Source organism: Sus scrofa, chromosome 3 (genome assembly GCF_054392235.1).
Source record: "Sus scrofa isolate SSC_HxYL_T2T_F1_AM1 chromosome 3, Sscrofa_HxYL_maternal_Yorkshire_Landrace_v2.0, whole genome shotgun sequence".
Classification (NCBI taxonomy): domain Eukaryota; kingdom Metazoa; phylum Chordata; class Mammalia; order Artiodactyla; family Suidae; genus Sus; species Sus scrofa.
Window position 1 is genome coordinate 97,979,227 of NC_139385.1, and position 23,187 is coordinate 98,002,413.

Here is a 23,187-nt window from a genome sequence, read left to right on the forward strand (position 1 = left end):
TTCCACTCACATGTTATAGCGTTAAGGATCCTACATTGCTGCAGCTTCGGCTTAGGGTCACAACTGCAGCTCTGATTGGATCCCTGGCCTGGGAACTCCATATGCTGGGGAGGGGGGGCAGCCAAAAAGAAAAAAAAAATCAAGTTCTTTAAATTAAAGTTATGAAAAATTATCTTAAATTTATTCATGCATTCAGCGTACATACTATGTACAAGCCACTGTAGAACACTGATACTATACATTTGTCAATAAAAAAGAGATTTAGTTTATACCTTACCTTAACAATTCTTATATATCAAATTCTATACCACACAGTTTATGGCATTTTATTCTTAATGTACTTTTTGACTCCTTCTCTTCCATCATGTTATTTCACCAAAGGTTCAAGCTTTTTAAGAATTGCCATCTTGTATGGCTATCAAAGAATCTATAGACATGGTTCTAGGTGTTATCCACACTTTTCACATGCCAAAAAGTTGCATCATCTGGGTTCTCCTGCCCTCTCCTTCTCAAGGGGTTCAGCAGTGGGGAGCACTGGCCAGCGATTTATAATATATAAGAGAAAGAGAGTTTGGGATATTCTTTCCCAATTTTTTCTTCTGCAGCATAAGGATGGCAATAGCTCCATTCTTTATAGACAGCTCCTGTTCAATGGTTCCTCTTCCAAGTCTATGGGCTTTCAAGGTTCTAGTAACACAGTTTCTTTCTCCTGCCCCCTCAGGCCAAGGGAAGATTGCCCTCCCTGGTATTGCTCCTCCCTGAGTGCTTCACCCTCTGTTGGTTCACTCAACTCCCCACACCTAAGTCATCCCTTCACTAAGTTTTCTTTCAGTAAACACTTCAAGTTTTCCCCCTCTTTTTCTTGCTGGTACTCAAGAGAATGCCCCCAAGCCCTTATAAAGCCAAGGGAAAGGTTTCCAATGGTAACATGATGAGAGACCAGAAGAGGTTTGAACTATATCAATACACTATATGTATAATAGAATATATAAACAATGGAATAATATATAAATAATGGAAAAAATTTTTAACTATATATATAAGCATATATAATGGAATATATAAATAATGAAATTCTGTTTCTAAGCAACTTGTAGACAAATTCTTCAGCACTTTCAGAATATGTATAACATAGTTGTTTATCTGTAAAGTTAATTAATTAACTGGAAAAAATTCAATCCTGCTTTTTGTCTTACTTTCATCCAGTAAGTACAATGACAGCTAATTTATTTTATTTTATTTATTTATATTTATTTATTTATTTTTGTCTTTTTTTTTCTTTTTTCCTTCTTTTTTTTTTTTTTTTTTTAGGGCCTCACCTGTTATATATGGTGGTTCCCAGTCTAGGGGTCGAATCGGAGCTGTAGCTGCCGGCCTATGCCACAGCCACAGCAACACTGGATCCTTAACCCACTGAGCAGGTGCAGGGATCAAACAGGTATCCTCATGAATACTAGTCGGGTTCATTAACCACTGAGCCCCAATGGAACTCCCAATGACTGCTAATATAGGGTTGATAAACTATGGCCTGACAAAGCAAATGTGGCCCACTGTCTCTTTTAGCAAATAAAGTTTAACTGCAACACAGTAACACCTATTCCTCTTTTTATTTTTTTTCCTGGCTGTGCCTGTGGCAAGTGGAAGTTCCAGGCCAGGGATCAAACCCACGCCATAGCAGCCACTTAAGCCATTGCAGTGACAATGCCAGATCCTTCATCCACCTCACAGCAAGAGAACTCTAACATCTATTTCTTTATGCAAAGCCTATGGCTGCCTTATGTTACCATGTCAGTGGTGAGTACTTGTAATAGAAACCCTATGGCCCACAAAGCCTAAAATATTTACTATCTAACCTTCTGAAGAAAAACTTTGCTGACCTTTGAACTAATTGGTTGAATGGTATATTTGTCTTTTTATTTATTTCGTCCTCAGCTGGACACAATCTTCTCTGCATTTGGTGTACTTCATTTGCTATCTCAGATATTTGAACTCAATCAATGTTGATTAATGAAGAAACCAAGAATGCTCTGACATTAACCTTACAAATGCTTTCTTAGGTCAGTCTCCCAAGGCAACAGAAATAAAAGTAAAAACAAACCAATGGGACCTAATCAAACTGACAAGATTTTGCACAGCAAAGGAAATCACAAAAGACCCAAAAAGACAACCTATGGAATGGGAGAAAATAGTTTCAAATGAAGCAACTGACAAGAGCGTAATCTCTAAAATATACAACTTACACAACTCAACAGAAAAAAAAAAAAAAACAACCCAATTGAAAAATGGGCAAAAGACCTGAATAGACATTTCTCCAAAGAAGATATGCAGATGTCCAACAAGCACATGAAAAAATGCTCAACATCACTAACAGAGCAATGCAAATCAAAACTACTATGAGGTACCACCTTGACACCTGTCAGAATGACCATCATTAAGAAGTCCACAAATAATAAATGCTGGAGAGGGTGTGGAGAAAAGGGAACCCTCCTGCACTGTTGGTGGGAATGTAAATTGGTACAACCATTGTGGAAAACAGTATGGAGGAACTTCAGAAAACTAAATATAGAATTACCATATGACCTAGCAATCCCACTCTTGGGCATGTATTCTGACAAAACTTTCCTTGAAAAAGATACATGTGCTCATATGTTTATTTCAGCACTATTCTCAATAACTAAGACATGGAAACAACCTAAATGTCCATCGATGATGAATGGATTAAGAATATGTGGTATATATACACAATGGAATGCTACTCAGCTATAAAAAAGAACAAAATAATGCCATTTTCAGCAACATGGGTAGAACTAGAGACTCTCATATTGAGTGAAGTAAGTCAGAAAGAGAAAGACAAATAGCATATGATATCACATTATCTGGAATCTAATATATGGCACAAATGAAACTTTCCACAGAAAAGAAACTCAAGGATTTGGCGAATAGATTTGTGGTTGCCAAGGGAGAGGGGGAGAGAATGGGATGGATTGGGAGTCTGGGGTTAATAGATGCAAACTACTGCATGTGGAGGGGATAAGCAATGAGATCCTGCTGTATAGCACAGGGAACTATATCTAATCAGTTGTGATGGAACATGATGGAGGATAATGTGAGAAAAAAAAAATATGTATGACCGGGTTGCTTTACTGTACAGTAGAAATTAACAGAACACTGTAGATCAACTATAATGGAAAAAATAAAAATCATATGAAAAAAGGAAGCAAGAGGAGTTCCTGTAGTGGCTCAGCAGTTAGCGAACCCGACTAGCATCCAAGAGGACTCAGATTCGATACCTGGCCCTGCTCAGTGGATTAAGGATCCGGCGTTGCCGTGAGCTGTGGTGTAGGTCACAGGCATGCCTTGGATCCCATGTTGCTGTGGCTGTGGTGTAGGCTGGCAGCTGTAGGTCCGATTTGACCCCTAGCCTGGGAACCTCCATATGCCACCAGTGCGACCCTAAAAAGACAAAAAGACCAAAAAAAAAAAAAAAAAAAGCAACACACTGACAAATACAACCTCAATTGTACTTTAAACCTAGAAAATAAATTTTTATTTTTTTGAAAGATTTATAAGTCAAGTTTAGAGACAGTTATGGAAATTTGGGGTTTGATGTTTTAAATATTGGTAACCTGGCAGTTCTACACATTTAACATATGGTGAGTATTGTTATTAAAAATTCATTTGATTTCCATTTATTGAATAATTTAAACTGTGACTCATGTTCAAATTTTGATCATTGTTATATTTTCTAGTGGTGTTTTGAGAGTGGTAGAGTTTTAAAAAATAATATGAAATATACATAGCAGTATATTAACTTCTGAGTAGCAGAATTATAGGCTTGACCTTTCTTTGTGGTTTCTTCTTTTTCTGTTGTTGATTTTCCAAATATAACAATGAATAATGAGAAAATAAACTAATTTTTAAAATATGAAATATGTTCAGCTTCACAGAACTGAATATTTTATACTGCTATTTTAGTTTAAGAAATGAAAGACAGACCTTTAAAATACAAAGTTCATGGAATAAAATTAAGACTGAACTATTATTTTAGGAAAATATTGGAGTTCCTGTCATGGCTCAGCGATAACAAACCCGACTATTATCCATGAGGATGCGGGTTCGATCCCCGGCCTTATTCAGTGGGTTAAGGATCCAGCATTGCTGTGAGCTGTGGTGTAGGTTGCAGATGCAGCTGTGATTCTGCATTGCTGTGGCTGTGACACAAACTGGCAGCTGCAGCTCCAATTCAACCCCTAGCCTGGGAACTTCCTTATGCCGTAGGTGTGGCCTACGAGACAAAAGAAAAAAAGAAAAGAAAAAGAAAATATTCAACTAGCATATATTGACCGAAAATTAGAAAATAAAAACATTCACATTAGGATTTTTTGAAGTTTCGCATGAATTTTAACTTTAAATGGCAGAACATCAAATATAGTCTCATATATGTGTATCATTTTTATACATCTTCTTACTACCATTGAACAGGAGGAAATAAAATGTCTTCATATTTCCTCATTTTTAATTTTTATTTTTTGATATTGAACCAGATCTCCATTTTCTATAAATAGATGTATTTGTTTTAGCCCTCCCCTTTTCCGCTTCACTCATTTTATTTTTCTCATATAAAACTATGAGGTGGCCACAGCTGGAGTATGGGTCCTCTGCACGGAAACTCTGATATGAGTCTGGTATCAGTGAATTCCTGATAAGGAGACTTGGTGAACACTGTCTCTTTCCAGAGATCAGGAGTGGGATAGCTGTACATATTGGAAATGGCATCAAAGGTGGCCTTGGCAAAGTTGCCCAAGGTGGCAGTGCAGCCCCTGGCAGAGGCATAGCAGTCGTCAATTCCCTCCATCATCAGTAGCTTCTTGGGCACAGGTAGCCCCTTTTTTTAGTAGCCTAAAAGCCCCTGTGGTATCTTATGTGGAAACTTACTTGCTGATTTACCTAAAAGGAAATGCTATGTGGCAAATTCAAATGATGCCCTAAAAATGGTATTATTATGCCCAAGAATAGCCAGTTTGTGTTTCTTTTATTAGACAATCTTAAGCTTTTGTGTCAGGGTATATAATTTATCAATTATATTTCTGGTCTTCTTTTCACTGTGAAGATAGTGCCTGCCACATGAAGTTTTTGTCCATTTATTAATGTTCCATCGTATGTTCTGACATAGACTATGTTCTAAGTAGGTATTACTAATATATGACTCTAGGGTATAAATGAGTCGATCATAGAGGCTTATAGCCAGAATGGAAGAGTGACTTTTTTTACCTTTAAAAGACACTCTTTTTTTTTTTCTTTTCACCATGCCCACAGAATGTGGAATTTCCTAGGTCAGGGCCTGAACCCATGTCACAGCAGCAACCCAAGCCACTGCAGTGACAATGCCAGATCCTTAGTCCCCTGAACCACAAGAGAATTCCTCAAATGGGGATTGATCATCTAGGTATTTTCAGCAATAAAAACTGAGAGCCAGGAGAGAAGATAGGAAAACTATTCAAGGAAAACAAAAACTCAAAACATATTTGTCTAGGACCTGGGAATATACGTCAAATACCTTCGCACTTCTCAAGAGCCTCTGAATACATCACTATAGTAAAAGCACAACATAATCATTTAGGTTAAGTGTGAATGACTTTTTTAAATGAAAGGTAAATTTGTGTTCGGTAACGCTTAGACAATTGTAGTGGCTTTCTACAAGATTTCCATAAAATGATAACAAATGAAAAACAGTTTAGCTATTGAAGACACACCCAGTCTGAGAAATAAAAGATTACATGATATTTATGTATTCCTCCATGCTTTTTTCTGAGAAAAAGATCAGATAGACTTAGGAAAAATCTGTCTTGAAAGCCGTGTATTTTATGATCCCAGTGTCTTTTTAGTTCTTCAAATTCACTGGCAAGCTGTAATCTCCAGCTAATGCTTTCTCTAGGTCATTAGTTAACTAGAGTAAGTCTTAGAAGTTGCTCATCTCTGAGCTCTTGCCAGTCGTTAGGCATTTAAACTGGTCACCATGGTTAAAAGAAGACCCTGACATACTGACTGACTGATTTCTTGATAGTGTGGCATTTCTTTTAAAGATTCATGAAGCAGTGGTGCTATTCTTTTTTAAAAATAGCTTTTTTGGAGTTCCAGTTTTGGTTCAGTGGTAACGAACCTGACTAGTATCCATGAGGATGTGCGTTTGATCCCTGCCCTCGCTCAGTGGGTTAATGAGCAGATGCTCATTAAGTTGCAGATGCGGCTCTGATTCCACATTGCTATGGCTGTGGTTGGGGCGTAGGCTGGCACCTGCAGCTCCAATTTGACCCACCTAGCCTGGGAACTTCCATATGCCTCAGGTGATGCCCTTAAAAAAAAAAAAAAGTTTTTTTAAAAGAAATAATTGACAAATTCAGCCACTTTAGGGGTCAAATTTAATGACTTTTAGTATATTCACAGAATTGTGTATCCATCACTACAAACCTAGCCTTTTTTTTTTTTTTTTTTTTTTTTTAAGGGCCGCACCTACAGCATATGGAGGTTCCCAGGCTAGGGGTTGAATCAGAGCTGTAGCGGCCGGCTTACTCCACAGCCACAGCAACACCAGATGCAAGCTATGTCTTCAACCTACACCACACCTCAAGGCAACACCGGATCCTTAACTCACTAAGCGAGGCCAGGGATCGAACCTGCAACCTCATGGTTCCTAGTCGGGTTCATTAACCACTGAACCATGACGGGAACTCGGCATCACCACAAACTTAGAATAGTTTTATTTTCTCAAAAAGAAACCCATACCCCTAAACCCATGAATCCCATTTCCTCTCATCCTCTCCAGACTGAGACAAATACTAACCCACTTTCTGTCTCTATAGATTTATTTCTTCTGCATATTTCATATAAATGTAGTCATATAATATGTGACAGGCTTCTTTAATATAGCATAATGTAGCATCCATGTTGTAGCATGTGTCAGTATTTCATTCTTTTTTACTGCCAAATAATATTCCATTGTACAGCTATACCACCTTTAATTTATTCAATTATCAGTTGATGGACATTGTGGTTGTTTCCATTTGGGGCTATTACTAACAATAGTGCCATTCTGCTGCTGTATTTGCATTGTTTTTATTATACTAACTTATGGATATGATTAGCTTTGCAAATATTTATAAGATTCTGGTTCAGGGTGAGTCTCTCACTTCCTGTAACATAAATCAAAATGGAGGTAAACATTGCTGTTTTGGGCCTACAGGTAGTGTTATGTAAGTGCAATCTGCAGGGAAGTCTCAATTAAAATACACTGGGAAGAATCATTCTCTAGTGATTCCTAAATTGCATCATGGTTCATTCCAACCATTTACTTTCTTATTAGAAGAAACTGGAGCTAATAACTGAGATCCTAACCAGGTGGGCATGATTTTTCCAAAGTCCTTTCCTGGGAAATTTAACATTTTAAGAAAGGATAAATTCAGGACAAATGACTATTAAGCACAAAACAAAAGTACCTTGAAGAAATCTTGAGAACTCTCTTCCAAAGTGAAAAGAGGATAGGAGGAAACTTTTGGATTTAATATTACAGGATGTTGCAATCCAAAGACCATTAAACTGTGTATAATGTACAATTCCTCTTTTACCAGACAGAGAAGTTTCCTGATTGTCCTCTTGAGAGATCATAGAGAATTTCTAAGGCTGCTGTTGAACTAGGGAATTGTGAATTCATAGGTTTTCAAATAAGTTACTCCAGACCTCAGTCTGGTCTAAAGCTTCCTGTTTTTACAATTAACTCCTCATGTTTCTTTGTTGAGAGAGAGAGAGAGAGAGAGAGAGAGAGAGAGAGAGAGAGGGAGAGAGAGGGAGAGTGTGTGTGTGTGTGTGTGTGTGTGTGTGTGTGTGTGTGTGTAAAGCCTAAAGATAGACCAGGAAGCATCTGGGGCCATCTGGTTCTAAAGGGGAATCCAGATTTCTGTGAGGGTTAGCTACTAAATGTAAAGAGGGCAAGAAATGACATTTTAACATACAACTCCTGTGCTGACTCTTCAGTCACTGCTGCCCCAAATGCACTTAACTTGGACTTGGTGTTAAACCTGATGGTTTTTTTTTTTTTTTTTTTTAATGAATGAAGAAGTTCTGGTTTGTCTGCAGATAAACCACACTACAGGCATGAACACTTCCATGTTGTTTAGTTGAGCTTCTGAGGGATTACAAAGAAAAGTGGACATGTTGGGCATCAGACTCTTCCTGAAATCAATACTTCCTTCTTGGTGCCTGCTCACTCTTGGTCTATGTTTCCAAATAAAGGATTGTGATTAAGAAAGAGTCATCAAGAGCAGAAGGAAAAGATTGCTAGCAACCAGGATGACCCAAGTCATGGGTAGGCCAGGGCAATGTAAGATTCTACTCTGAATACCACCTAGCTAAGTGTCACATGAATGTATCCTCATTTTAATTAAGATGATTTGAGAAGGACATTTCCCTGCTTTCTAAAGCAAGATTCTTTCTCCTGCAACTGAAGTAAGAGAGGTTGCATTTCAAGTTTTTTCCTCAAGATTTTTAATTTGAGTGCAAAAATGATTAAAAAAAACCCACCAATAACAATTACAAAGCACTTACTGTAAGTTGCCACTTAATTTAACTCTATTAATTTAACCCTGCTTTACACATGAAGGAAATGAATCTCAGAGAGGTTCAGAGACATGCCTATGCTCACACAGCTGTTAAGTATCTGAGCCTGGATTTGAATCCGGCAGGAAGACTCTAGAGCCCAGGCTCTTAACAACCTAATTAAGAAATTGTGCTGTTCTTAATTTAGTGTTATGACAAAAACATTTTTACTGCTAATTTAAAATATAAGTATTCAAAGCAGATATTTATGTAAATGTAAACGGCACACGTTGAAAACTATAATATATTTTTTCTCAAAAAAATTGTTTTACATGACATTTTGTCCCAGGGAAAAGATATTTATTTTCCTTCAAAATGAGGAGTAACACTTGATTTTGCTGGGGAACTGTTAAAATTACTTTGATGGTTCTAGTCGTGCACAGCATTGAGATTTATGACAAATATGTAATCTGTTTATTTGTCACCCAAATTGGATGACTTCCAAATGTTTCCTCTTAGTAGCTCTTGATTTTGTTTGGATTTTTTTCAATCACCAAATAGTCAAACAACAATGTCTGAATCACGTTTGCACCAGTCAGGAAATATCAACACGTTTTAAGACTTTGGTTATTTGAAATCCTACTACATGCACTTGCAACTTTGAAGAGCATGCCTGCTTTCGTGGACTGGTTTTTTGTTTTTGTGTGTGTGTGTTTAGGAGAAGAAAAAAGGAAAAAAAAACAAAACAAAAAAAAACAACCCACTAACTTTCCAGCTCAGGTCCGTCGTTTGCGATTTACTGCAGTGAGTTTTCCTATTCCGTTTTGCTGGAGAGATCACGCTTAACAGATCAAATCTAACTGTCCGAAAAAAGCTGTCTGCATCCCTCATGTTTAAAAGGGAGGGATTTCGTTCCCTTTCCTTCACACATCAAAGAAGGCACTCAGGGAGGAAATAAACCATAATTAGGCAGAACGAGCTAGCAGACAGAGACCCCTTCCTCAGCCTTCCCCATCCCCGCCCCCCAGGCCCTGGCAACCGTCCTGGGAGCGCGCGAGGCCCGGGCCGCCGCAGCAGCTGCAGCGAGCGCGCGTCCACGCCGCGCCCGCCGCCAGGATCTGGGCGGCGGCGGGGGCCGGGCCGGGGTGCGCGCGCTCGGGAGCGCGCTCATGCAGCGGTTTTTCTTCTCCCACAATCCAGAGGCTGCGGCGCGGGAGGGGCGGGGAGCCGGCGGAAGGATATGGGCGCGGAAGGAGCACTCGCTCTCTTTGACGGCGGGCTGGCGGCGCTGGTTGGTAGGCGAGGAGCGGGGTGTGATGCGGCACTGCGGTTCTGAGGCCGTTACTCCGGCTCCTCCAGAGAGGGCGGAGGAGGAGGCTGGAGCGCGGCGGTGATTTTGTGCCAGGGCTTCCCAGAGGCGCGCTGAAAAGGCTGGCAGGGCTCGGGAAACTGGGGGCTTAGGGACACACATTCAAGCCCCCACCCCCGGGAGGGGAAGGGGGCAGGCGGCAAGGCTCAGGGTCGGCGAAAGGATGGTGTGTGCTCGGGGGGAAGGGGCGAGCCCTGCCTGTCGTTGGTGAGGGGCTGCGGGCTGGGGAGGCTCTGAGGGTCAAAGCGGCTCCATGCCCACTGGTGGGTGGAACGTGTTGAGGAGAACGCGGAGGTCGAGCCTGGCGGCAGCTAAGAACCTTTAACGTAGTATCTAACGTGAGATTTCATTTATCCCACACTGGGATTAATTCATTGGGGGCAGCCTCGCAGGTCTGGCTCCTCCAGGAGCTGGGCAACCTTGACGGGCTTTTTGTCTTGCTGTTCCAGCCCCTTCTCCCTTCCTCCTCCTCCAGATGCCTTTTCTCTGCCCCTCCTCGCCCGGTACAGACATTTCCAGCGCAGGCTACCGCTCGTGGTTGCTATCGAATCCGCTTACCAGGATTTCAGCTCGGTTCCCCCTGGGGTGTTTTTTGAGGTGGGAGAGTTTTTCTCCCCTCCACGATGGGATTTTCATCCTATGCCAAAATGGACTTTAATTGATTTCTACTCACTTTAGCGTTTAGTGACCAATTCCTTAGGCTTATTTTTGTGATAGTTCCTTTTTTCAAGTACATTATCTGTAAAATGGAGAACGAGATTTTTACTCCCCTTCTGGAGCAGTTCATGACCAGTCCCTTGGTCACTTGGGTAAGTGGGGCGTTATTTTTTGTGTATTTAGCTGCATTATTTGTGCCTGCAGAGATGGAGGTGGGCGTTCGTGTCGTGATGATCATCATTCTGTTCTAGGTTAAAACGTTTGGACCTCTGGCTGCAGGAAATGTGACCAACCTGGACGAATATGTGGCTTTGGTGGATGGGGTATTCTTGAACCAAGTTATGCTCCAAATGTAAGTGTTCTTCTTTTTTTCTTTCTAGACAATTCTTTTTTTTTTTTTTTAAATGGCATACTGTGAACTTAGAGACTTTGTATTTTAAGATCCTAATTTAGTTCTTTGGACGGAAAAATTCAGGTGGTTTTTAGAATTGGACCTTGAAAGGAGTAGTAATCTTACGCCCAGCCCATTTATCACAACCAGTAATTATGCCTGTTAAAATTGTGAAACTTTAATTTTCCCTTCTGCAAATCGTGCATTGTCACTTATTGTCTTCAGTGCTGAAATCCAAACCACGTTGTGTCCTCTTTGATAATTTGGTAAAATGAGGAGGAGAATTAGAATAGTTTCCTAAGGGGGGAAAAAGCCTTTACTGTGAAGTTATGTGCATTTGGTGCAGAAATGTTTCTTATTAACCTTTGTGTCTAAAAATAAATGGCTCAAATTTTGAAACTGATGAAGTAATAACAGATTTCGGAGGAGAGAATTTCAGACAACAGTTCTGATTGGTGAGGACTGTTGCTGTAGCAAGTAATTTATATGCATATAATAACTAATGTGATTAGGTGATTTATTGTGTGAATTATTAGATTAATATTTGAGAGGTCATCTTAAGGTATTCTTAGAGCTGGTTTTGAAATGCAGGTGGTTGAAATCTTGGTGACAACTAGCTAATGATTTAGTAGGCAGATCTTTGTCTTTTATGTTTATGATATCGATTTAAAATAATAAAGTGTTTTTGGGGTGGCAATTGAATATCAAAATGACATTGGTAGCTGGATCAAAGAAACAAAAACTCCGTTTTTATCATAGGTATTGTAGCATACATGTATTCTCAGCATATCAGTGTAGTGAATATTGTAGTTGTGCTCAAATATATATTTAGCCTATTACTCTTGAATACAATCTGATTACAAGAGTAGCTTGGAACTTTCAATTTTAAGACATTCATATGTTTTGTGTATGTGGGAATTTAGTGTATTACTAATGAATAATTGTTGCCAGAGAATAAGTTTACCGTTAATAGATAATAACCTAACATATAAAATTATAAATTCTATACTTTTTTGGTATTCGTTTTTTTTAGATTTTTTACTTAGAAGGGTTATGTCAAATCCATAAATAACTCTTCCATTGGTAACTTCTCAGTCTGTGTTCTCAAAGAGACTTGTACTCTATATGCTCAAAGAGATTTGTTTGCTGTTTTTCAGATTTATGTTGATTTTATGGGAAAGAATTATACTACTACATGTTTTCCAAAAGTGTTTTATTTGTATAGGCATCCAAAGAAATATGTTATCTAAATGTATATGTGTATGTGCTTTTTTCTTAAGAAAGGGAAAAGGGAATGTAGACATTAATTATTTCCAGGGATAATAAATGTATTTTGGGCAGCTCTTTCATGGAACTATTTTTAATCTTTGAAATATCCCACAATTTCCCAAGCAAAATGGTAGAATAATTAAACTGACTTCTGTTTTAGGGAACACAAATGACAGGAAGGGTAGCCATTACAGTAGATACTCAGAACTTGTTCTCCTATGTCTCTTTTCTTGTTTGTTTTTAGACAGAAAATTTCGTATTTGTGTGCAGAACCCCCCAAAAATACAGGTGTGTTCACAAAAGTAGGAAAATGCATTACATTTTACCCTTTAATGGTTTTTATTGGAATGATTCTTTTTCCAAAAATACTTAGATTTTTTTGAATCCTGAATAGTTAGACGAGATGCTAAAAACAGACACTTTAGCTTATTTCTACTTTGAGTTTAGTTTTATACTTAAAATATATATGTGTGTATATTTTGAAAGTGTTGGTGTTCCAAAATAGTGGTTGCCAGGTTGTTTTTTCGGGAGGACTAGCTCCATTCCAAACCTCAAATCTGCTTCTGTTTTCAGTTCCACCTCTCAGTTTCTTTAAAAAAAAAAAAAAAAAAAAAGTTTTCTCATTGTCCTAATTCTGATCTGAATGACCTATATAAATTAAAGAGAAAATTAAGAAAAAAAAAAGAAAGACGTATACTTTAGCTTTAGAAAGAAACTTACTAAGATCGGCACATATTTATTTTATTACCAAATTGTTTACCTAATAGGACAACAAAAGATACATTATTTTAAAAACTGTATTTTGCAAATTTTGAAATCACTAAGATTTCTACTAAGCATTTTGCTCAAATTAATATTTGATTAAATATACTCTATTAAATCATCGATTGAAACTACCCAGTAAGTTAACCTAGAAGTTAGCTTCAGTCTAAGTAACTTCTAGATTACATTTGGTTATAGAATTTGCAAGTGAGAACCCTTCGTAAATGAAACTTTGTGTTTTTCTTCATCTTCATTTTTCTTCATCTTTATGCTTGGAATTCATTGAGCTTCTTGGATCGGTGAGTTTGTTGTTTTTAATCAAATTTGTAAAAATATTTTCCTATTATTTCTTTAAATACCTATTTATCTATCTGTCTCTCTATCTGTTTTTTCTCCCTTTCCTCCTTTTGGAAGTCCAGTTACATATGCATAAGGCTGCTTATTGCTCACTGATACATTGTTCAGTTTTTTTCAGCCTTTTTTTTCATTTTGGATAATCTTGCTGAATTCATTCATCTGTTTTCTGTAATGTTTAATCTGATGTTAATTCCATCTAGTGTATCTTTCATTTAAGATATTATAGTTTCATCTCTAGAAATTCAGTCTTTCTTATATCTTCCATGTCTATAGCTTTTATGCTTTGTCTTTTCTCTAGCTTCTTGAACATATAGAATACAATAACAACTGGCTTAATGTTCATGTCTACTAATACTGTCTGTGCCATTTCTTGGTTGGTTTTGATCAATTTTTCTTCTCATTGTGGATTGTATTTTCTTGCTTTTTGCCTGGTAATTTTTGATTAGATGCCATACATTTGAAATTTTACCTTGTTGTTGGGTACAGGATATTTTTGCATTCCATTAAAAATTATTCTTGAGCTTTGTTCTGGAATGCAGTTAAGTTATTTGGAAACAGTGATCTTTTCAGATCTTGCTTTTAAGTTGTGTTAGGCAGTACCACTTTGTCTTTGTTGTACTCTTGAGACAAAAAACCCTTCTGAGTACTCTGCCAGAGTACTCAGCCAGAGCTGGTGGGAACAGGAACTATTCCTGGAACTATGTGAGCTCTGGGTGGTATTCCCTCTAAGCCTTTTTAGTGGTACTTTCACTGTCTGTGGGTAGTTTAAACTATACACATGCATGTACTGATAAGTACTCAGCGGAAGACTTGAGGGATACCCTCTGCAGATCTCTGCGTCTTTCTGTGCAGCTCTCCTAGGTACTCTGCTTTTATGTGATAGTTACCTTGCTGTGTCTCTTCAACCTCAGGGAGACCACCTTTTGCTCTGCCTAGGTTCCCATTCCTGTTCTGTGGCCTAGAAACTCTTTCAAGGCTATAAGCTGGGGCAGTTGTAGGACTTAACTTGTATGTTTCCCATTTATCAAGAATCTACTGCCCTTTGTTGCCTGATGTTCATTGTTGTGGAAAAAAATGCTTTGTGTATTTTTAACTTTTTTTTTCCTTCCCAGTTGTTTCAGGCAGGAGGGTAAATTTGGTTCCTGTTACTCCATCTTGGCCAGAAGTGGAAATCTGTTTTTATATTCAAAATTATATTTTTTGCCCTGCCAGTCATATATTCCTGCTTTCAGATGTGACATAGAATTTTGTTATAGGATCCTTATGGTAGAGGGTTTTTTTTTTTTTTTTTTTTCATCTAAAGTGTTTATTAAGAATATTGATTAATGACTCTGGATTTGTCATTTTTGACTTAGAACCTGAAGTAGCTGACTTCATGCCAGTTTACTGACTCTGCATTATAATTTCGGAGTCTTCTTTGATTTTGGGATTCACTGTATTCAGAGATGAATCTTGGATTTCATTGAGTAGCTTCTTGAATCAAAGAATCTCTGTAAGAGCTTGTTACATGGCATCATTCCTCTTTAACTAATGGGAAGGGGAAGCTTATTTAGAGATCTGGAATGATGGGCCAGCTCTTCTGCATGCTGCAGGGCATTTTCCTACTTCAAATCAAATCTTTTTTTCCTCAATGCCAGTTTTCAGATATAGGGCTTGGTGACAGTGAAGTGGAAATAATTGTATTCTTGTTTGAGATGACATGCAGTTTGGTAACCAATTTAGAATATTACTTGCTGTGAATTTTTAAGGAACTTGTGACATTTTATTTCATAATCTTATTCATATTACCTAAGCACTTGAAAATATGGATATGTTGGGTTTTGAATACCAAGAAAATTATTAATGGTATCAAAACAATATTGAAATTACTCTCTATGATTCAGCCCCATTAGATGGCTATAGAGATCTGTACTTGAATTATGTAGTAATTGTGATATGCTTTTTATGGCATTTCTTTATCTACTATGAAAATCATTTTTATATGACACATGGTCATCTAACTTCTGCTTATGTATTTCCTGAGAAGCAGCTTCATAAAGTGTGCCTAAAGAAGCCTTTTAATAGAGGACGTTGACAGAGAAGTGTTCCTTAGTTCTATTCGTGCTTAAGATTCAAAAATAGATTGTGCTAAAAAGAAAATAGATTATGCTAACTTCATGACTATAATAACCCTAAAATGGCTTATAAAATATATAAGTTGTCTTACCAAGTATGGTATTGACTCTGAATTTTTGTATGCTCTCTGTCATACCATTTTTGTTTAGTTTTGTTTTTATTTTGCTTCTTTAAAAATACACTCAGGCTTTGTGATTTGCCTCCCTAAACATTGCTCAGATGTGTTCCTGACTCTGGCATTAATGCAGTAGCCCCTGACTGGACTCCTTACCTTTGGCTTGCCTCCCGTCAAGTTGTCTTCTCATCTGTGATCATATGAAACTTGCTAAATCAGATTTAATCATGTTACTCCTAATCTTTAAAATGGTTCAGCAGCTTTCTTCTCCCTTCAGGGTAGACACATTTCTTGAGCATTTAGACTCCTTCAAGGTCTGGCTTCTGCCAGATTCTCTGTTTCCATCTTTGCATAGCACCAATCCTCAGGGCATAGCCTAAGATTGAGCAAATTTACAGTTCCCAAAGATACACTGTGTTCCCATATGTCTCTGTGCTTTTCTACACACTCTTTCCTTCCTTAGAACATAGTTTCACCTCCTTGCTATTGCTTTCTTTAACTTCTCTGCTATTCCCTGGCCCATCCTAAGTACTCCTTTTTGTGCTTCTATAGGACCCTGTATATACCTCAGTAATAGCAGTTCTTGGTATGCGTGACTCTACTGACTAACCTGTGAATTTCTTGAAGCCAAGCACTATGTCTTTAAGCTTTCTGTTCCTAATACAGTGCTTGACACACAGTAGGTTCTTGATATACTTCTGCTGAATAAGTGAATAATAGGCTAGGTGGTAAAGTGAAATGAATTTGGACTTGGAATCAGGCTTGGTTTACTACACACACACACACACACACACACACACACACACACACAGTGCGACTTTAAACAATTTATTTAAAATACATCTCTAAATCTCAGTTCCTACATCTCTAAGATGGGAGATAATATTTCCTTGGAGTAGGCGTAATGTCGCTAAGGCAGAGATAGTTATCTGTTTTCTCTTTCATTGACCATTGTATGCTCAATGCTGGTATTTGTCATTATTGTTATCCTGTGCTGTATCATATCTGCCTATTTATATTTCCCCAAACAAGTCATGGTCTTTCACATCTTGGTTTTGTTTGATCTCTTTTGGTATCATTTCACTTCTCAGTTTTCTCACTTATAAGCAGTATAAAAAGAGAACCACAGGGTTATCACAAGAAGCAAATAGGATGATTTGTGCACAGTGCTAAGCATATAGTAAGTGCTCAATAACTGTTAACTGTTGGGTTTTTTTTTGTTTGTTTTTGTTTTTGTTTTTTGTTTTGTTTTTTTGGTCTTTTTAATGCTGCACCCATGGTAAATGGAAGTTCCTAGGCTCGGGGTTGAATCAGAGATACAGCTGCTGGCCTACACCACAGCTACAGCAATGCAGGATCTGAGCAGCATTTGTGACCTACACCACAGCTCAAGGCAATGTGGGATCCTTAACCCACTGAGTGAGGCCAGTGGTTGAACCCATGTCCTCATGGATATTGGTTGGGTTCGTTACTGATGAGCCACATACCTACCAGATTTTAAAAAACAAACAAACAAACAAACGCATTATGGAGGGTAATGTGCTTTACTCAAAATCCACTGATTTAAATGTAAATCCCATCCAGAAAACACCGTCACAGAACATCCAGAATAATATTTGACCGAATATCTGGGCACTGTAGTCCAGCCAAGTTAACACATAAAATTAAACATTATATAATTTTGGTTAGCAGGCTGATATATTCATAGTGGGAAAGTAGAAATGACCAAATAGGAGTTCCCGTCATGGTTCAGTGGTTAATGAATCCGACTAGGAACCATGAAGTTGCGGGTTCAATCCCTGGCCCTGATTAGTGGGCTAAGGATCTGACATTGCCATGAGCTGTGATGTATGTCACAAACACTGCTCAGATCCCAGGTTGCTGTGGCTCTGGCGTAGGCTGGTGGCTACAGCTCCAATTCGACCCCTAGCCTGGGAACCTCTGTATACCACAGGTGTGGCCCTGGAAAAGGCAAAAAGACAAAAAAAAAAAAAAAAAAAAGAAATGACCAAACATGAAAATACCTAGAAGAGCCAGGATCCTTCTTTGCTTAAAGGAAAAATACAACAAGATACCCAGAATTCACAAAGAAAAGATATATATCCTTTCAGATTTTCAACCAAAGGTGAAACAAAGCATGCACTGGCAATCTGATTGCTTCCAAATGTGCCAAAGGCTTAAGAATGTGTATTGTTTTACCACTTAGATAGAAATGATGAGGTTTATACCAGGTGACCTTGAAAAGCATCTTGGATTTTTTTTTAAATATTTAAATATATATATATATATATATTTTTTTGTCGTCGTTTGTCTTTTGTTGTTGTTGTTGTTGTTATTGCTATTTCTTGGGCCGCTCCCGCGGCATGTGGAGGTTCCCAGGCTAGGGGTCCAATCGGAGCTGTAGCCACCGGCCTACGCCAGAGCCACAGCAACGCGGGATCCGAGCCGCGTCTGCAACCTACACCACAGCTCACGGCAATGCCAGATCGTTAACCCGTTGAGCAAGGGCAGGGATCTAACCCGCAACCTCATGGTTCCTAGTCGGATTCGTTAACCACTGCGCCACGACGGGAACTCCTAAATATATTTTTATTGTGCAACATTCAAGCATCCATAAAAGACCAGAGGGTATAGAATAATAAACATTGTAATCTTAGCATAAAGCTTTACAGCCTTAACTTTTGTCACACTTGTTATTATATGTACAATTAAAGTCCCCTGTGTAACCTTTCCTAGGAATTTATAATTTTCCCTTTGCTAAGGCTGTTTTTTTTTTTAATTTAAATTTTTATGTTTTTGCTTTTTAGGGCCACACCCACGGCATATGGAGGTTCCCAGGATAGAGGTCTAACCAGAGCTACAGCTGCCAGCCTATGCCACAGCCACAGCAACGCCAGATCTGAGCTGTGTCTGTGATGTATACCACAGGTCACGGCAACGCTGGATCCTTAACCCACTGAGTGAGGCCAGGGATCACACCTGCAACGTCATGGTTCCTAGTTGAATTCATTTCTGCTGCGCCACTACGGAAACTTCGGTTTGGGTTGTTTTTTTTTTTTTGGTTTTTAGGGCTGTACTCTTGGGATATGGAAGTTCCCAGGCTAGGGGTCGAATTGGAGCTACAGCTGCTGACTTACACCACAGCCACAGCAACGTCAGATAAGAGCAATGTCTGTGACCAACACCACAGCTCACAGCAACACTGAATCCTTAAACCTACCGGAGCGAGTCTAGGGATTGAACCCACATTCTCGTGAATCTCAGTTGGGATTGTTAACCTTTGCACCATGAAGGGGCCTCCTGTTTTTTTTTTTTTTTTAAATGAGTTTTATTTTTTCCATTATAGTTGGTTTACAGTGTTCTGTCAATTTTCTACTGAATAGCAAGCAGAGTGGCCCCGTCAGGCATACATATATACATTCTTTTTCTCACATTATCCTCCATCATGCTCCTTCACAAGTGACTAGATATAGTTCCCAGTGCTATACAGCGGTGGATTGTTGTTTGTTTGTTTTTAATTTTATTTTTTTCCCGCTGTATGGATTGTTTTAATCAAAGTAATTGTTCATGAATAAAGCTGAGAACAATTAAAGTTGGATTATGAAAAGTTGAGGGGAGGGGAAGTGTAGAAAATAATTTTGAGTTTGTTTTGGAATGTCTGGTGAGCAGTGAGATATATCTTGTGGGCAGGTGGGTATGCATAGGTCTGGAGCTCAAGAGAAAGGTTTAAAAGAGAGATAGGGATGTGTGAATTAACTTTTAAGTTTGTAATAGAAACTAAGGATTTTGGTGTCAGGAAAAAAATACACAAGAAGGCCAAAGACATATCCTAGGAAACAGTACCATTGAAAGGCTGGAGGTTTGAGGAAAGTGGAAAATTTCACAAGGCTGCTGGGAGGAAATCACAAAGGGAGTCAGTTAAAGATGAATACGAGTATTGTCATGCAGGGTGATGGCTTATTTGAGATTTGGAAACCACACATTTGTAGTGGAGCCATTCACCATGGTTGAATAATTTAGCCAGTGATGCTTAGCACTCAAAAACTGGCTAAAACATCTGTGGAGTTTATTCAGAATTAGGGATTGATATGTAAATGTTGGGTAGGAGCTTGAGGAACCTTCTCAGGTGAGTAGCTGAAATGAATGGAGTGTGAACGTTGAAGTAAGGAGGAAAGTGAGTGTTGTCAGGGGGAGGCTGATAGACTAGAGTTTGCATAATGATGAAGAAAGAGTAGGGGGGTTCCCGTCGTGGTGCAGTGGTTAACGAATCTAACTAGGAACCATGAAGTTGCGGGTTCGATCCCTGGCCTTGTTGCTCAGTGGGTTAATGATCCGGCGTTGCCGTGAGCTGTTGGTGTAGGTTGCAGACATGGCTCGATACCGAATTGCTATGGCTCTGGTGTAGGCGGGTGGCTACGGCTCCGATTAGACCCCTAGCCTGGGAATCTCCATATGCCGCAGAATCGGCCCTAGAAAAGGCAAAAAGCAAAAAAAAAAGTAGGTTTTAAAGGAATGAAGTAGTGAGACAGTGGTATGGGATGTTGAGGTCAGAGGGGACTCTAAGAATTTGAGATTTGGGGAGTTCCCGTCGTGGCGCAGTGGTTAATGAATCCGACTAGGAACCATGAGGTTGCGGGTTCGATCCCTGCCCTTGCTCAGTGGGTTAACGATCCGGCGTTGCTGTGAGCTGTGGTGTAGGTTGCAGACGCGGCTCAGATCCTGTGCTGCTGTGTCCCTGGCGTAGGCTGGCAGCTACAGCTCCGATTAGACCCCTAGCCTGGAAACCTCCATTTGCCACGGGAGCGGCCCAAGAAATGGCAAAAAGACAAAAAAAAAAGAATTTGAGATTTGGAGATTGCAATTCTGAATGGTGATTTAGGGCCAAAGTTAGACCACAGTAATGGGCGGATAAGATGGAATAGAGTTCTTTCTTTCTTCTTTATGAAGCTATAATCTCTTTATTGCCACTAGAGGTAGACATGAATATTTTGAATTAAAATAGGAAGCTGAATAATAAATAGATAATTTTAACAGTGTTATAATTAAAGAAAAATTTAATAGTAGGAACAGGAGAAGACCAGTAATTGGAACTTTTTTTTTTTAATTTATTTTTTCATTATAACAAAACCATATATTTTTTAAAATTTTCCCATTGTACAGCAAGGGGATCAAGTTATCCTTACATGTATACATTACATTTTTCCCCCCACCCTTTGTTCTGTTGCAACATGAGTATCTAGATATAGTTCTCAATGCTACCCAGCAGGATCTCCTTGTAAATCTATTTTAAGTTGTGTCTGATAACCCCAAGCTCCCGATCCCTCCCACTCCCTCCCTCTCCCATCAGGCAGCCACAAGTCTATTTTCCAAGTCCATGATTTTCTTTTCTGTGGAGATGTTCATTTGTGCTGGATATTAGATTCCAGTTATAAGTGATATCATATGGTATTTGTCTTTGTCTTTCTGGCTCATTTCACTCAGTATGAGATTCTCTAGTTCCATCCATGTTGCTTTATGTCGTTCTTTTTTATGGCTGAGTAGTATTCTATTATGTATATATACCACATCTTCTGAATCCAATCATCTGTCGATGGACATTTGGGTTGTTTCCATGTCCTGGCTATTGTGAATAGTGCGGCAGGAACTTTTATTAAAATAATCCTTGTATTAAAATTGAACTTTGTGGAATATTTCAGTAGTTTTAACGAAATTTTTAAAAATGATGTATCTTTTTTTTTTTTTTTTTTGTCTTTTTGTCTTTCCTGTGGCACATGGAGATTTCCAGGCTAGGGGTCTAATTGGAGCTGTAGCCACCGGCCTGTGGCAGAGCCACAGCAACGTGGAATCTGAACCGTGTTTGCGACCTACACCATAGCTCAAAGCAATGCCTCATCCTTAACCCACCTACATTTTAAATTATGTATTTCTTGGAAAAATGTGAAGTTCGGGTACTTAATTTTGCATGAAGAAATAAGGATAGTTTCTTTTTATTTCTTTATAACTTGCAGCTAAAGACATTTAAATGTATAAGATAGCTATGTGCTTTGACAGTATGCCTAATTTTGAATGAGAAACATTTCATTTGCTATGTATTTGTACTCTTGTTTAAATTCTCCTATTAGTGCGTATTTCATTTTTGAATTTATTTAGTAAAATTTTTTTAGGATGTGTTAGTACAATTCTTTTAGGCTATTGGAATGCTTTAAAGTCTGCATTTACAAAATATAAATTGCCTAGAAGATTTAACAGTTCCCTGAAAATTAAGTTGGGTTTTAACTATTTGACTATTAAAAGTTAGCCATCTTTATGGCATACTTTTGTAATTATAAGAATTCAAAGTTTTGGCTTTACTAATAGAGGTCAAAACAATGTTTTCAGAGTTTAAGTATTGCTGTCCTCAAATTTTTCAGTTATCTGAGAATATTCATGTAATTACTCTGTTTAATGCAGTATTCTAAAGACAGGCTGTTACGGAGTTATTTACTCTGATCTTTGCATAGTTCTCCTGAGGGTTTTTTTTTCTGTTTGGTTTTGTTTTTAATTCTATTTAAAAAATAAATTCTTTTTTTTTTTTTTTTTTTGTCTTTTGTCCTTTTTAGGGCTGCACCTGCGACATATAGAGGTTCCCAGGCCAGGGGTACAATCGCAGCCTATACCAGAGCCACAGCAACTCCAGATCGGAGCCATGTCTTCGACCTACACCACAGTTCACGGCCATGCCGGATCCTTAACCCACTGAGTGAGGCCAAAGATCGAACCTGCAACCTCATGGTCCCTAGTCAGATTCATTTCTGCTGCACCATGACAAGAACTCCTAAAAAATAAATTCTTTTCTTTCCATCTTTTCAAATGTTTATTGATCATTTGCATTTATCTTCTGTAAACTATCCATTTGTATCCTTGTAGCAATAAAATAATTAAATTCTAGGGAGTTCCCATTGTGGCCCAGCAGTAACAAACCTGGCTAATATCCATGAGGATGATGTTTTGATCCCTGGCCTTGCTTAATGGGTTAAGGGTCCGGCGTTGCTCTGAGGTGTGATGAAGTTTGCAGATGCAGCTTGGTTCTGGCATTGCGTGGCTGTGGCGTAGGCCAGCAGCGGAAGGTCCAACTTTTTGGAGAAATTAAATTCAGAATTTGAGTATTACCCATTTTTTTTCTGAACATCCTAGTTTTCATCAACTTTGCTCTTCCCAGCCACTTTTATAATATTCTAAAATCTTAGGTTATTTGTTCCTTTGTCTTTTAAAAACTAGTAATCCATTTTATTAAATTGGAGTTTTCCAACACAGTTAATTCCTCTTGGGCCGTTTGTAGACCATGTTGCAAATTTCTTTAACTTGCTTATTAATAATTCCTTACCTCTCTACTTGTGTGCCTTCCCTCTAACTTTGTTTTCAGTTCATCACTTCTTTTTTGATATTACACTTATTTTATGTGTGGTTATTTTTTCTCTTCTCTTTTTTACTTCTTTTAACTATATTTCTTTGATTTCTGTCTGCCCTTAGTGCTTTTTTAATAGGCATCTATTATTTTGTCTTTAATTGGTGGGGTTATAATGA

The 23,187-nt window shown here is 38.4% G+C and overlaps 1 protein-coding gene across 9 annotated transcripts in view; it reads left to right on the plus strand.

The window, feature by feature from the left end:
* Positions 1 to 23,187, plus strand: part of CCDC88A (coiled-coil domain containing 88A) — a 199,204-nt gene that overhangs the window by 58,506 nt on the left and 117,511 nt on the right. For 8 of the 9 annotated variants that reach the window (XM_021087519.2, XM_021087520.2, XM_021087522.2 and 5 more), the window contains exons 1-2: positions 9,948 to 10,767; positions 10,867 to 10,967. In XM_021087519.2, the coding sequence (XP_020943178.1) occupies positions 10,705 to 10,767; positions 10,867 to 10,967 (164 nt within the window). In that variant the 5' untranslated portion in view covers positions 9,948 to 10,704. Of the gene's footprint in view, positions 1 to 9,947; positions 10,768 to 10,866; positions 10,968 to 23,187 lie in introns of those variants that run through there. The other variant, XM_085019197.1, reaches the window with a different exon arrangement.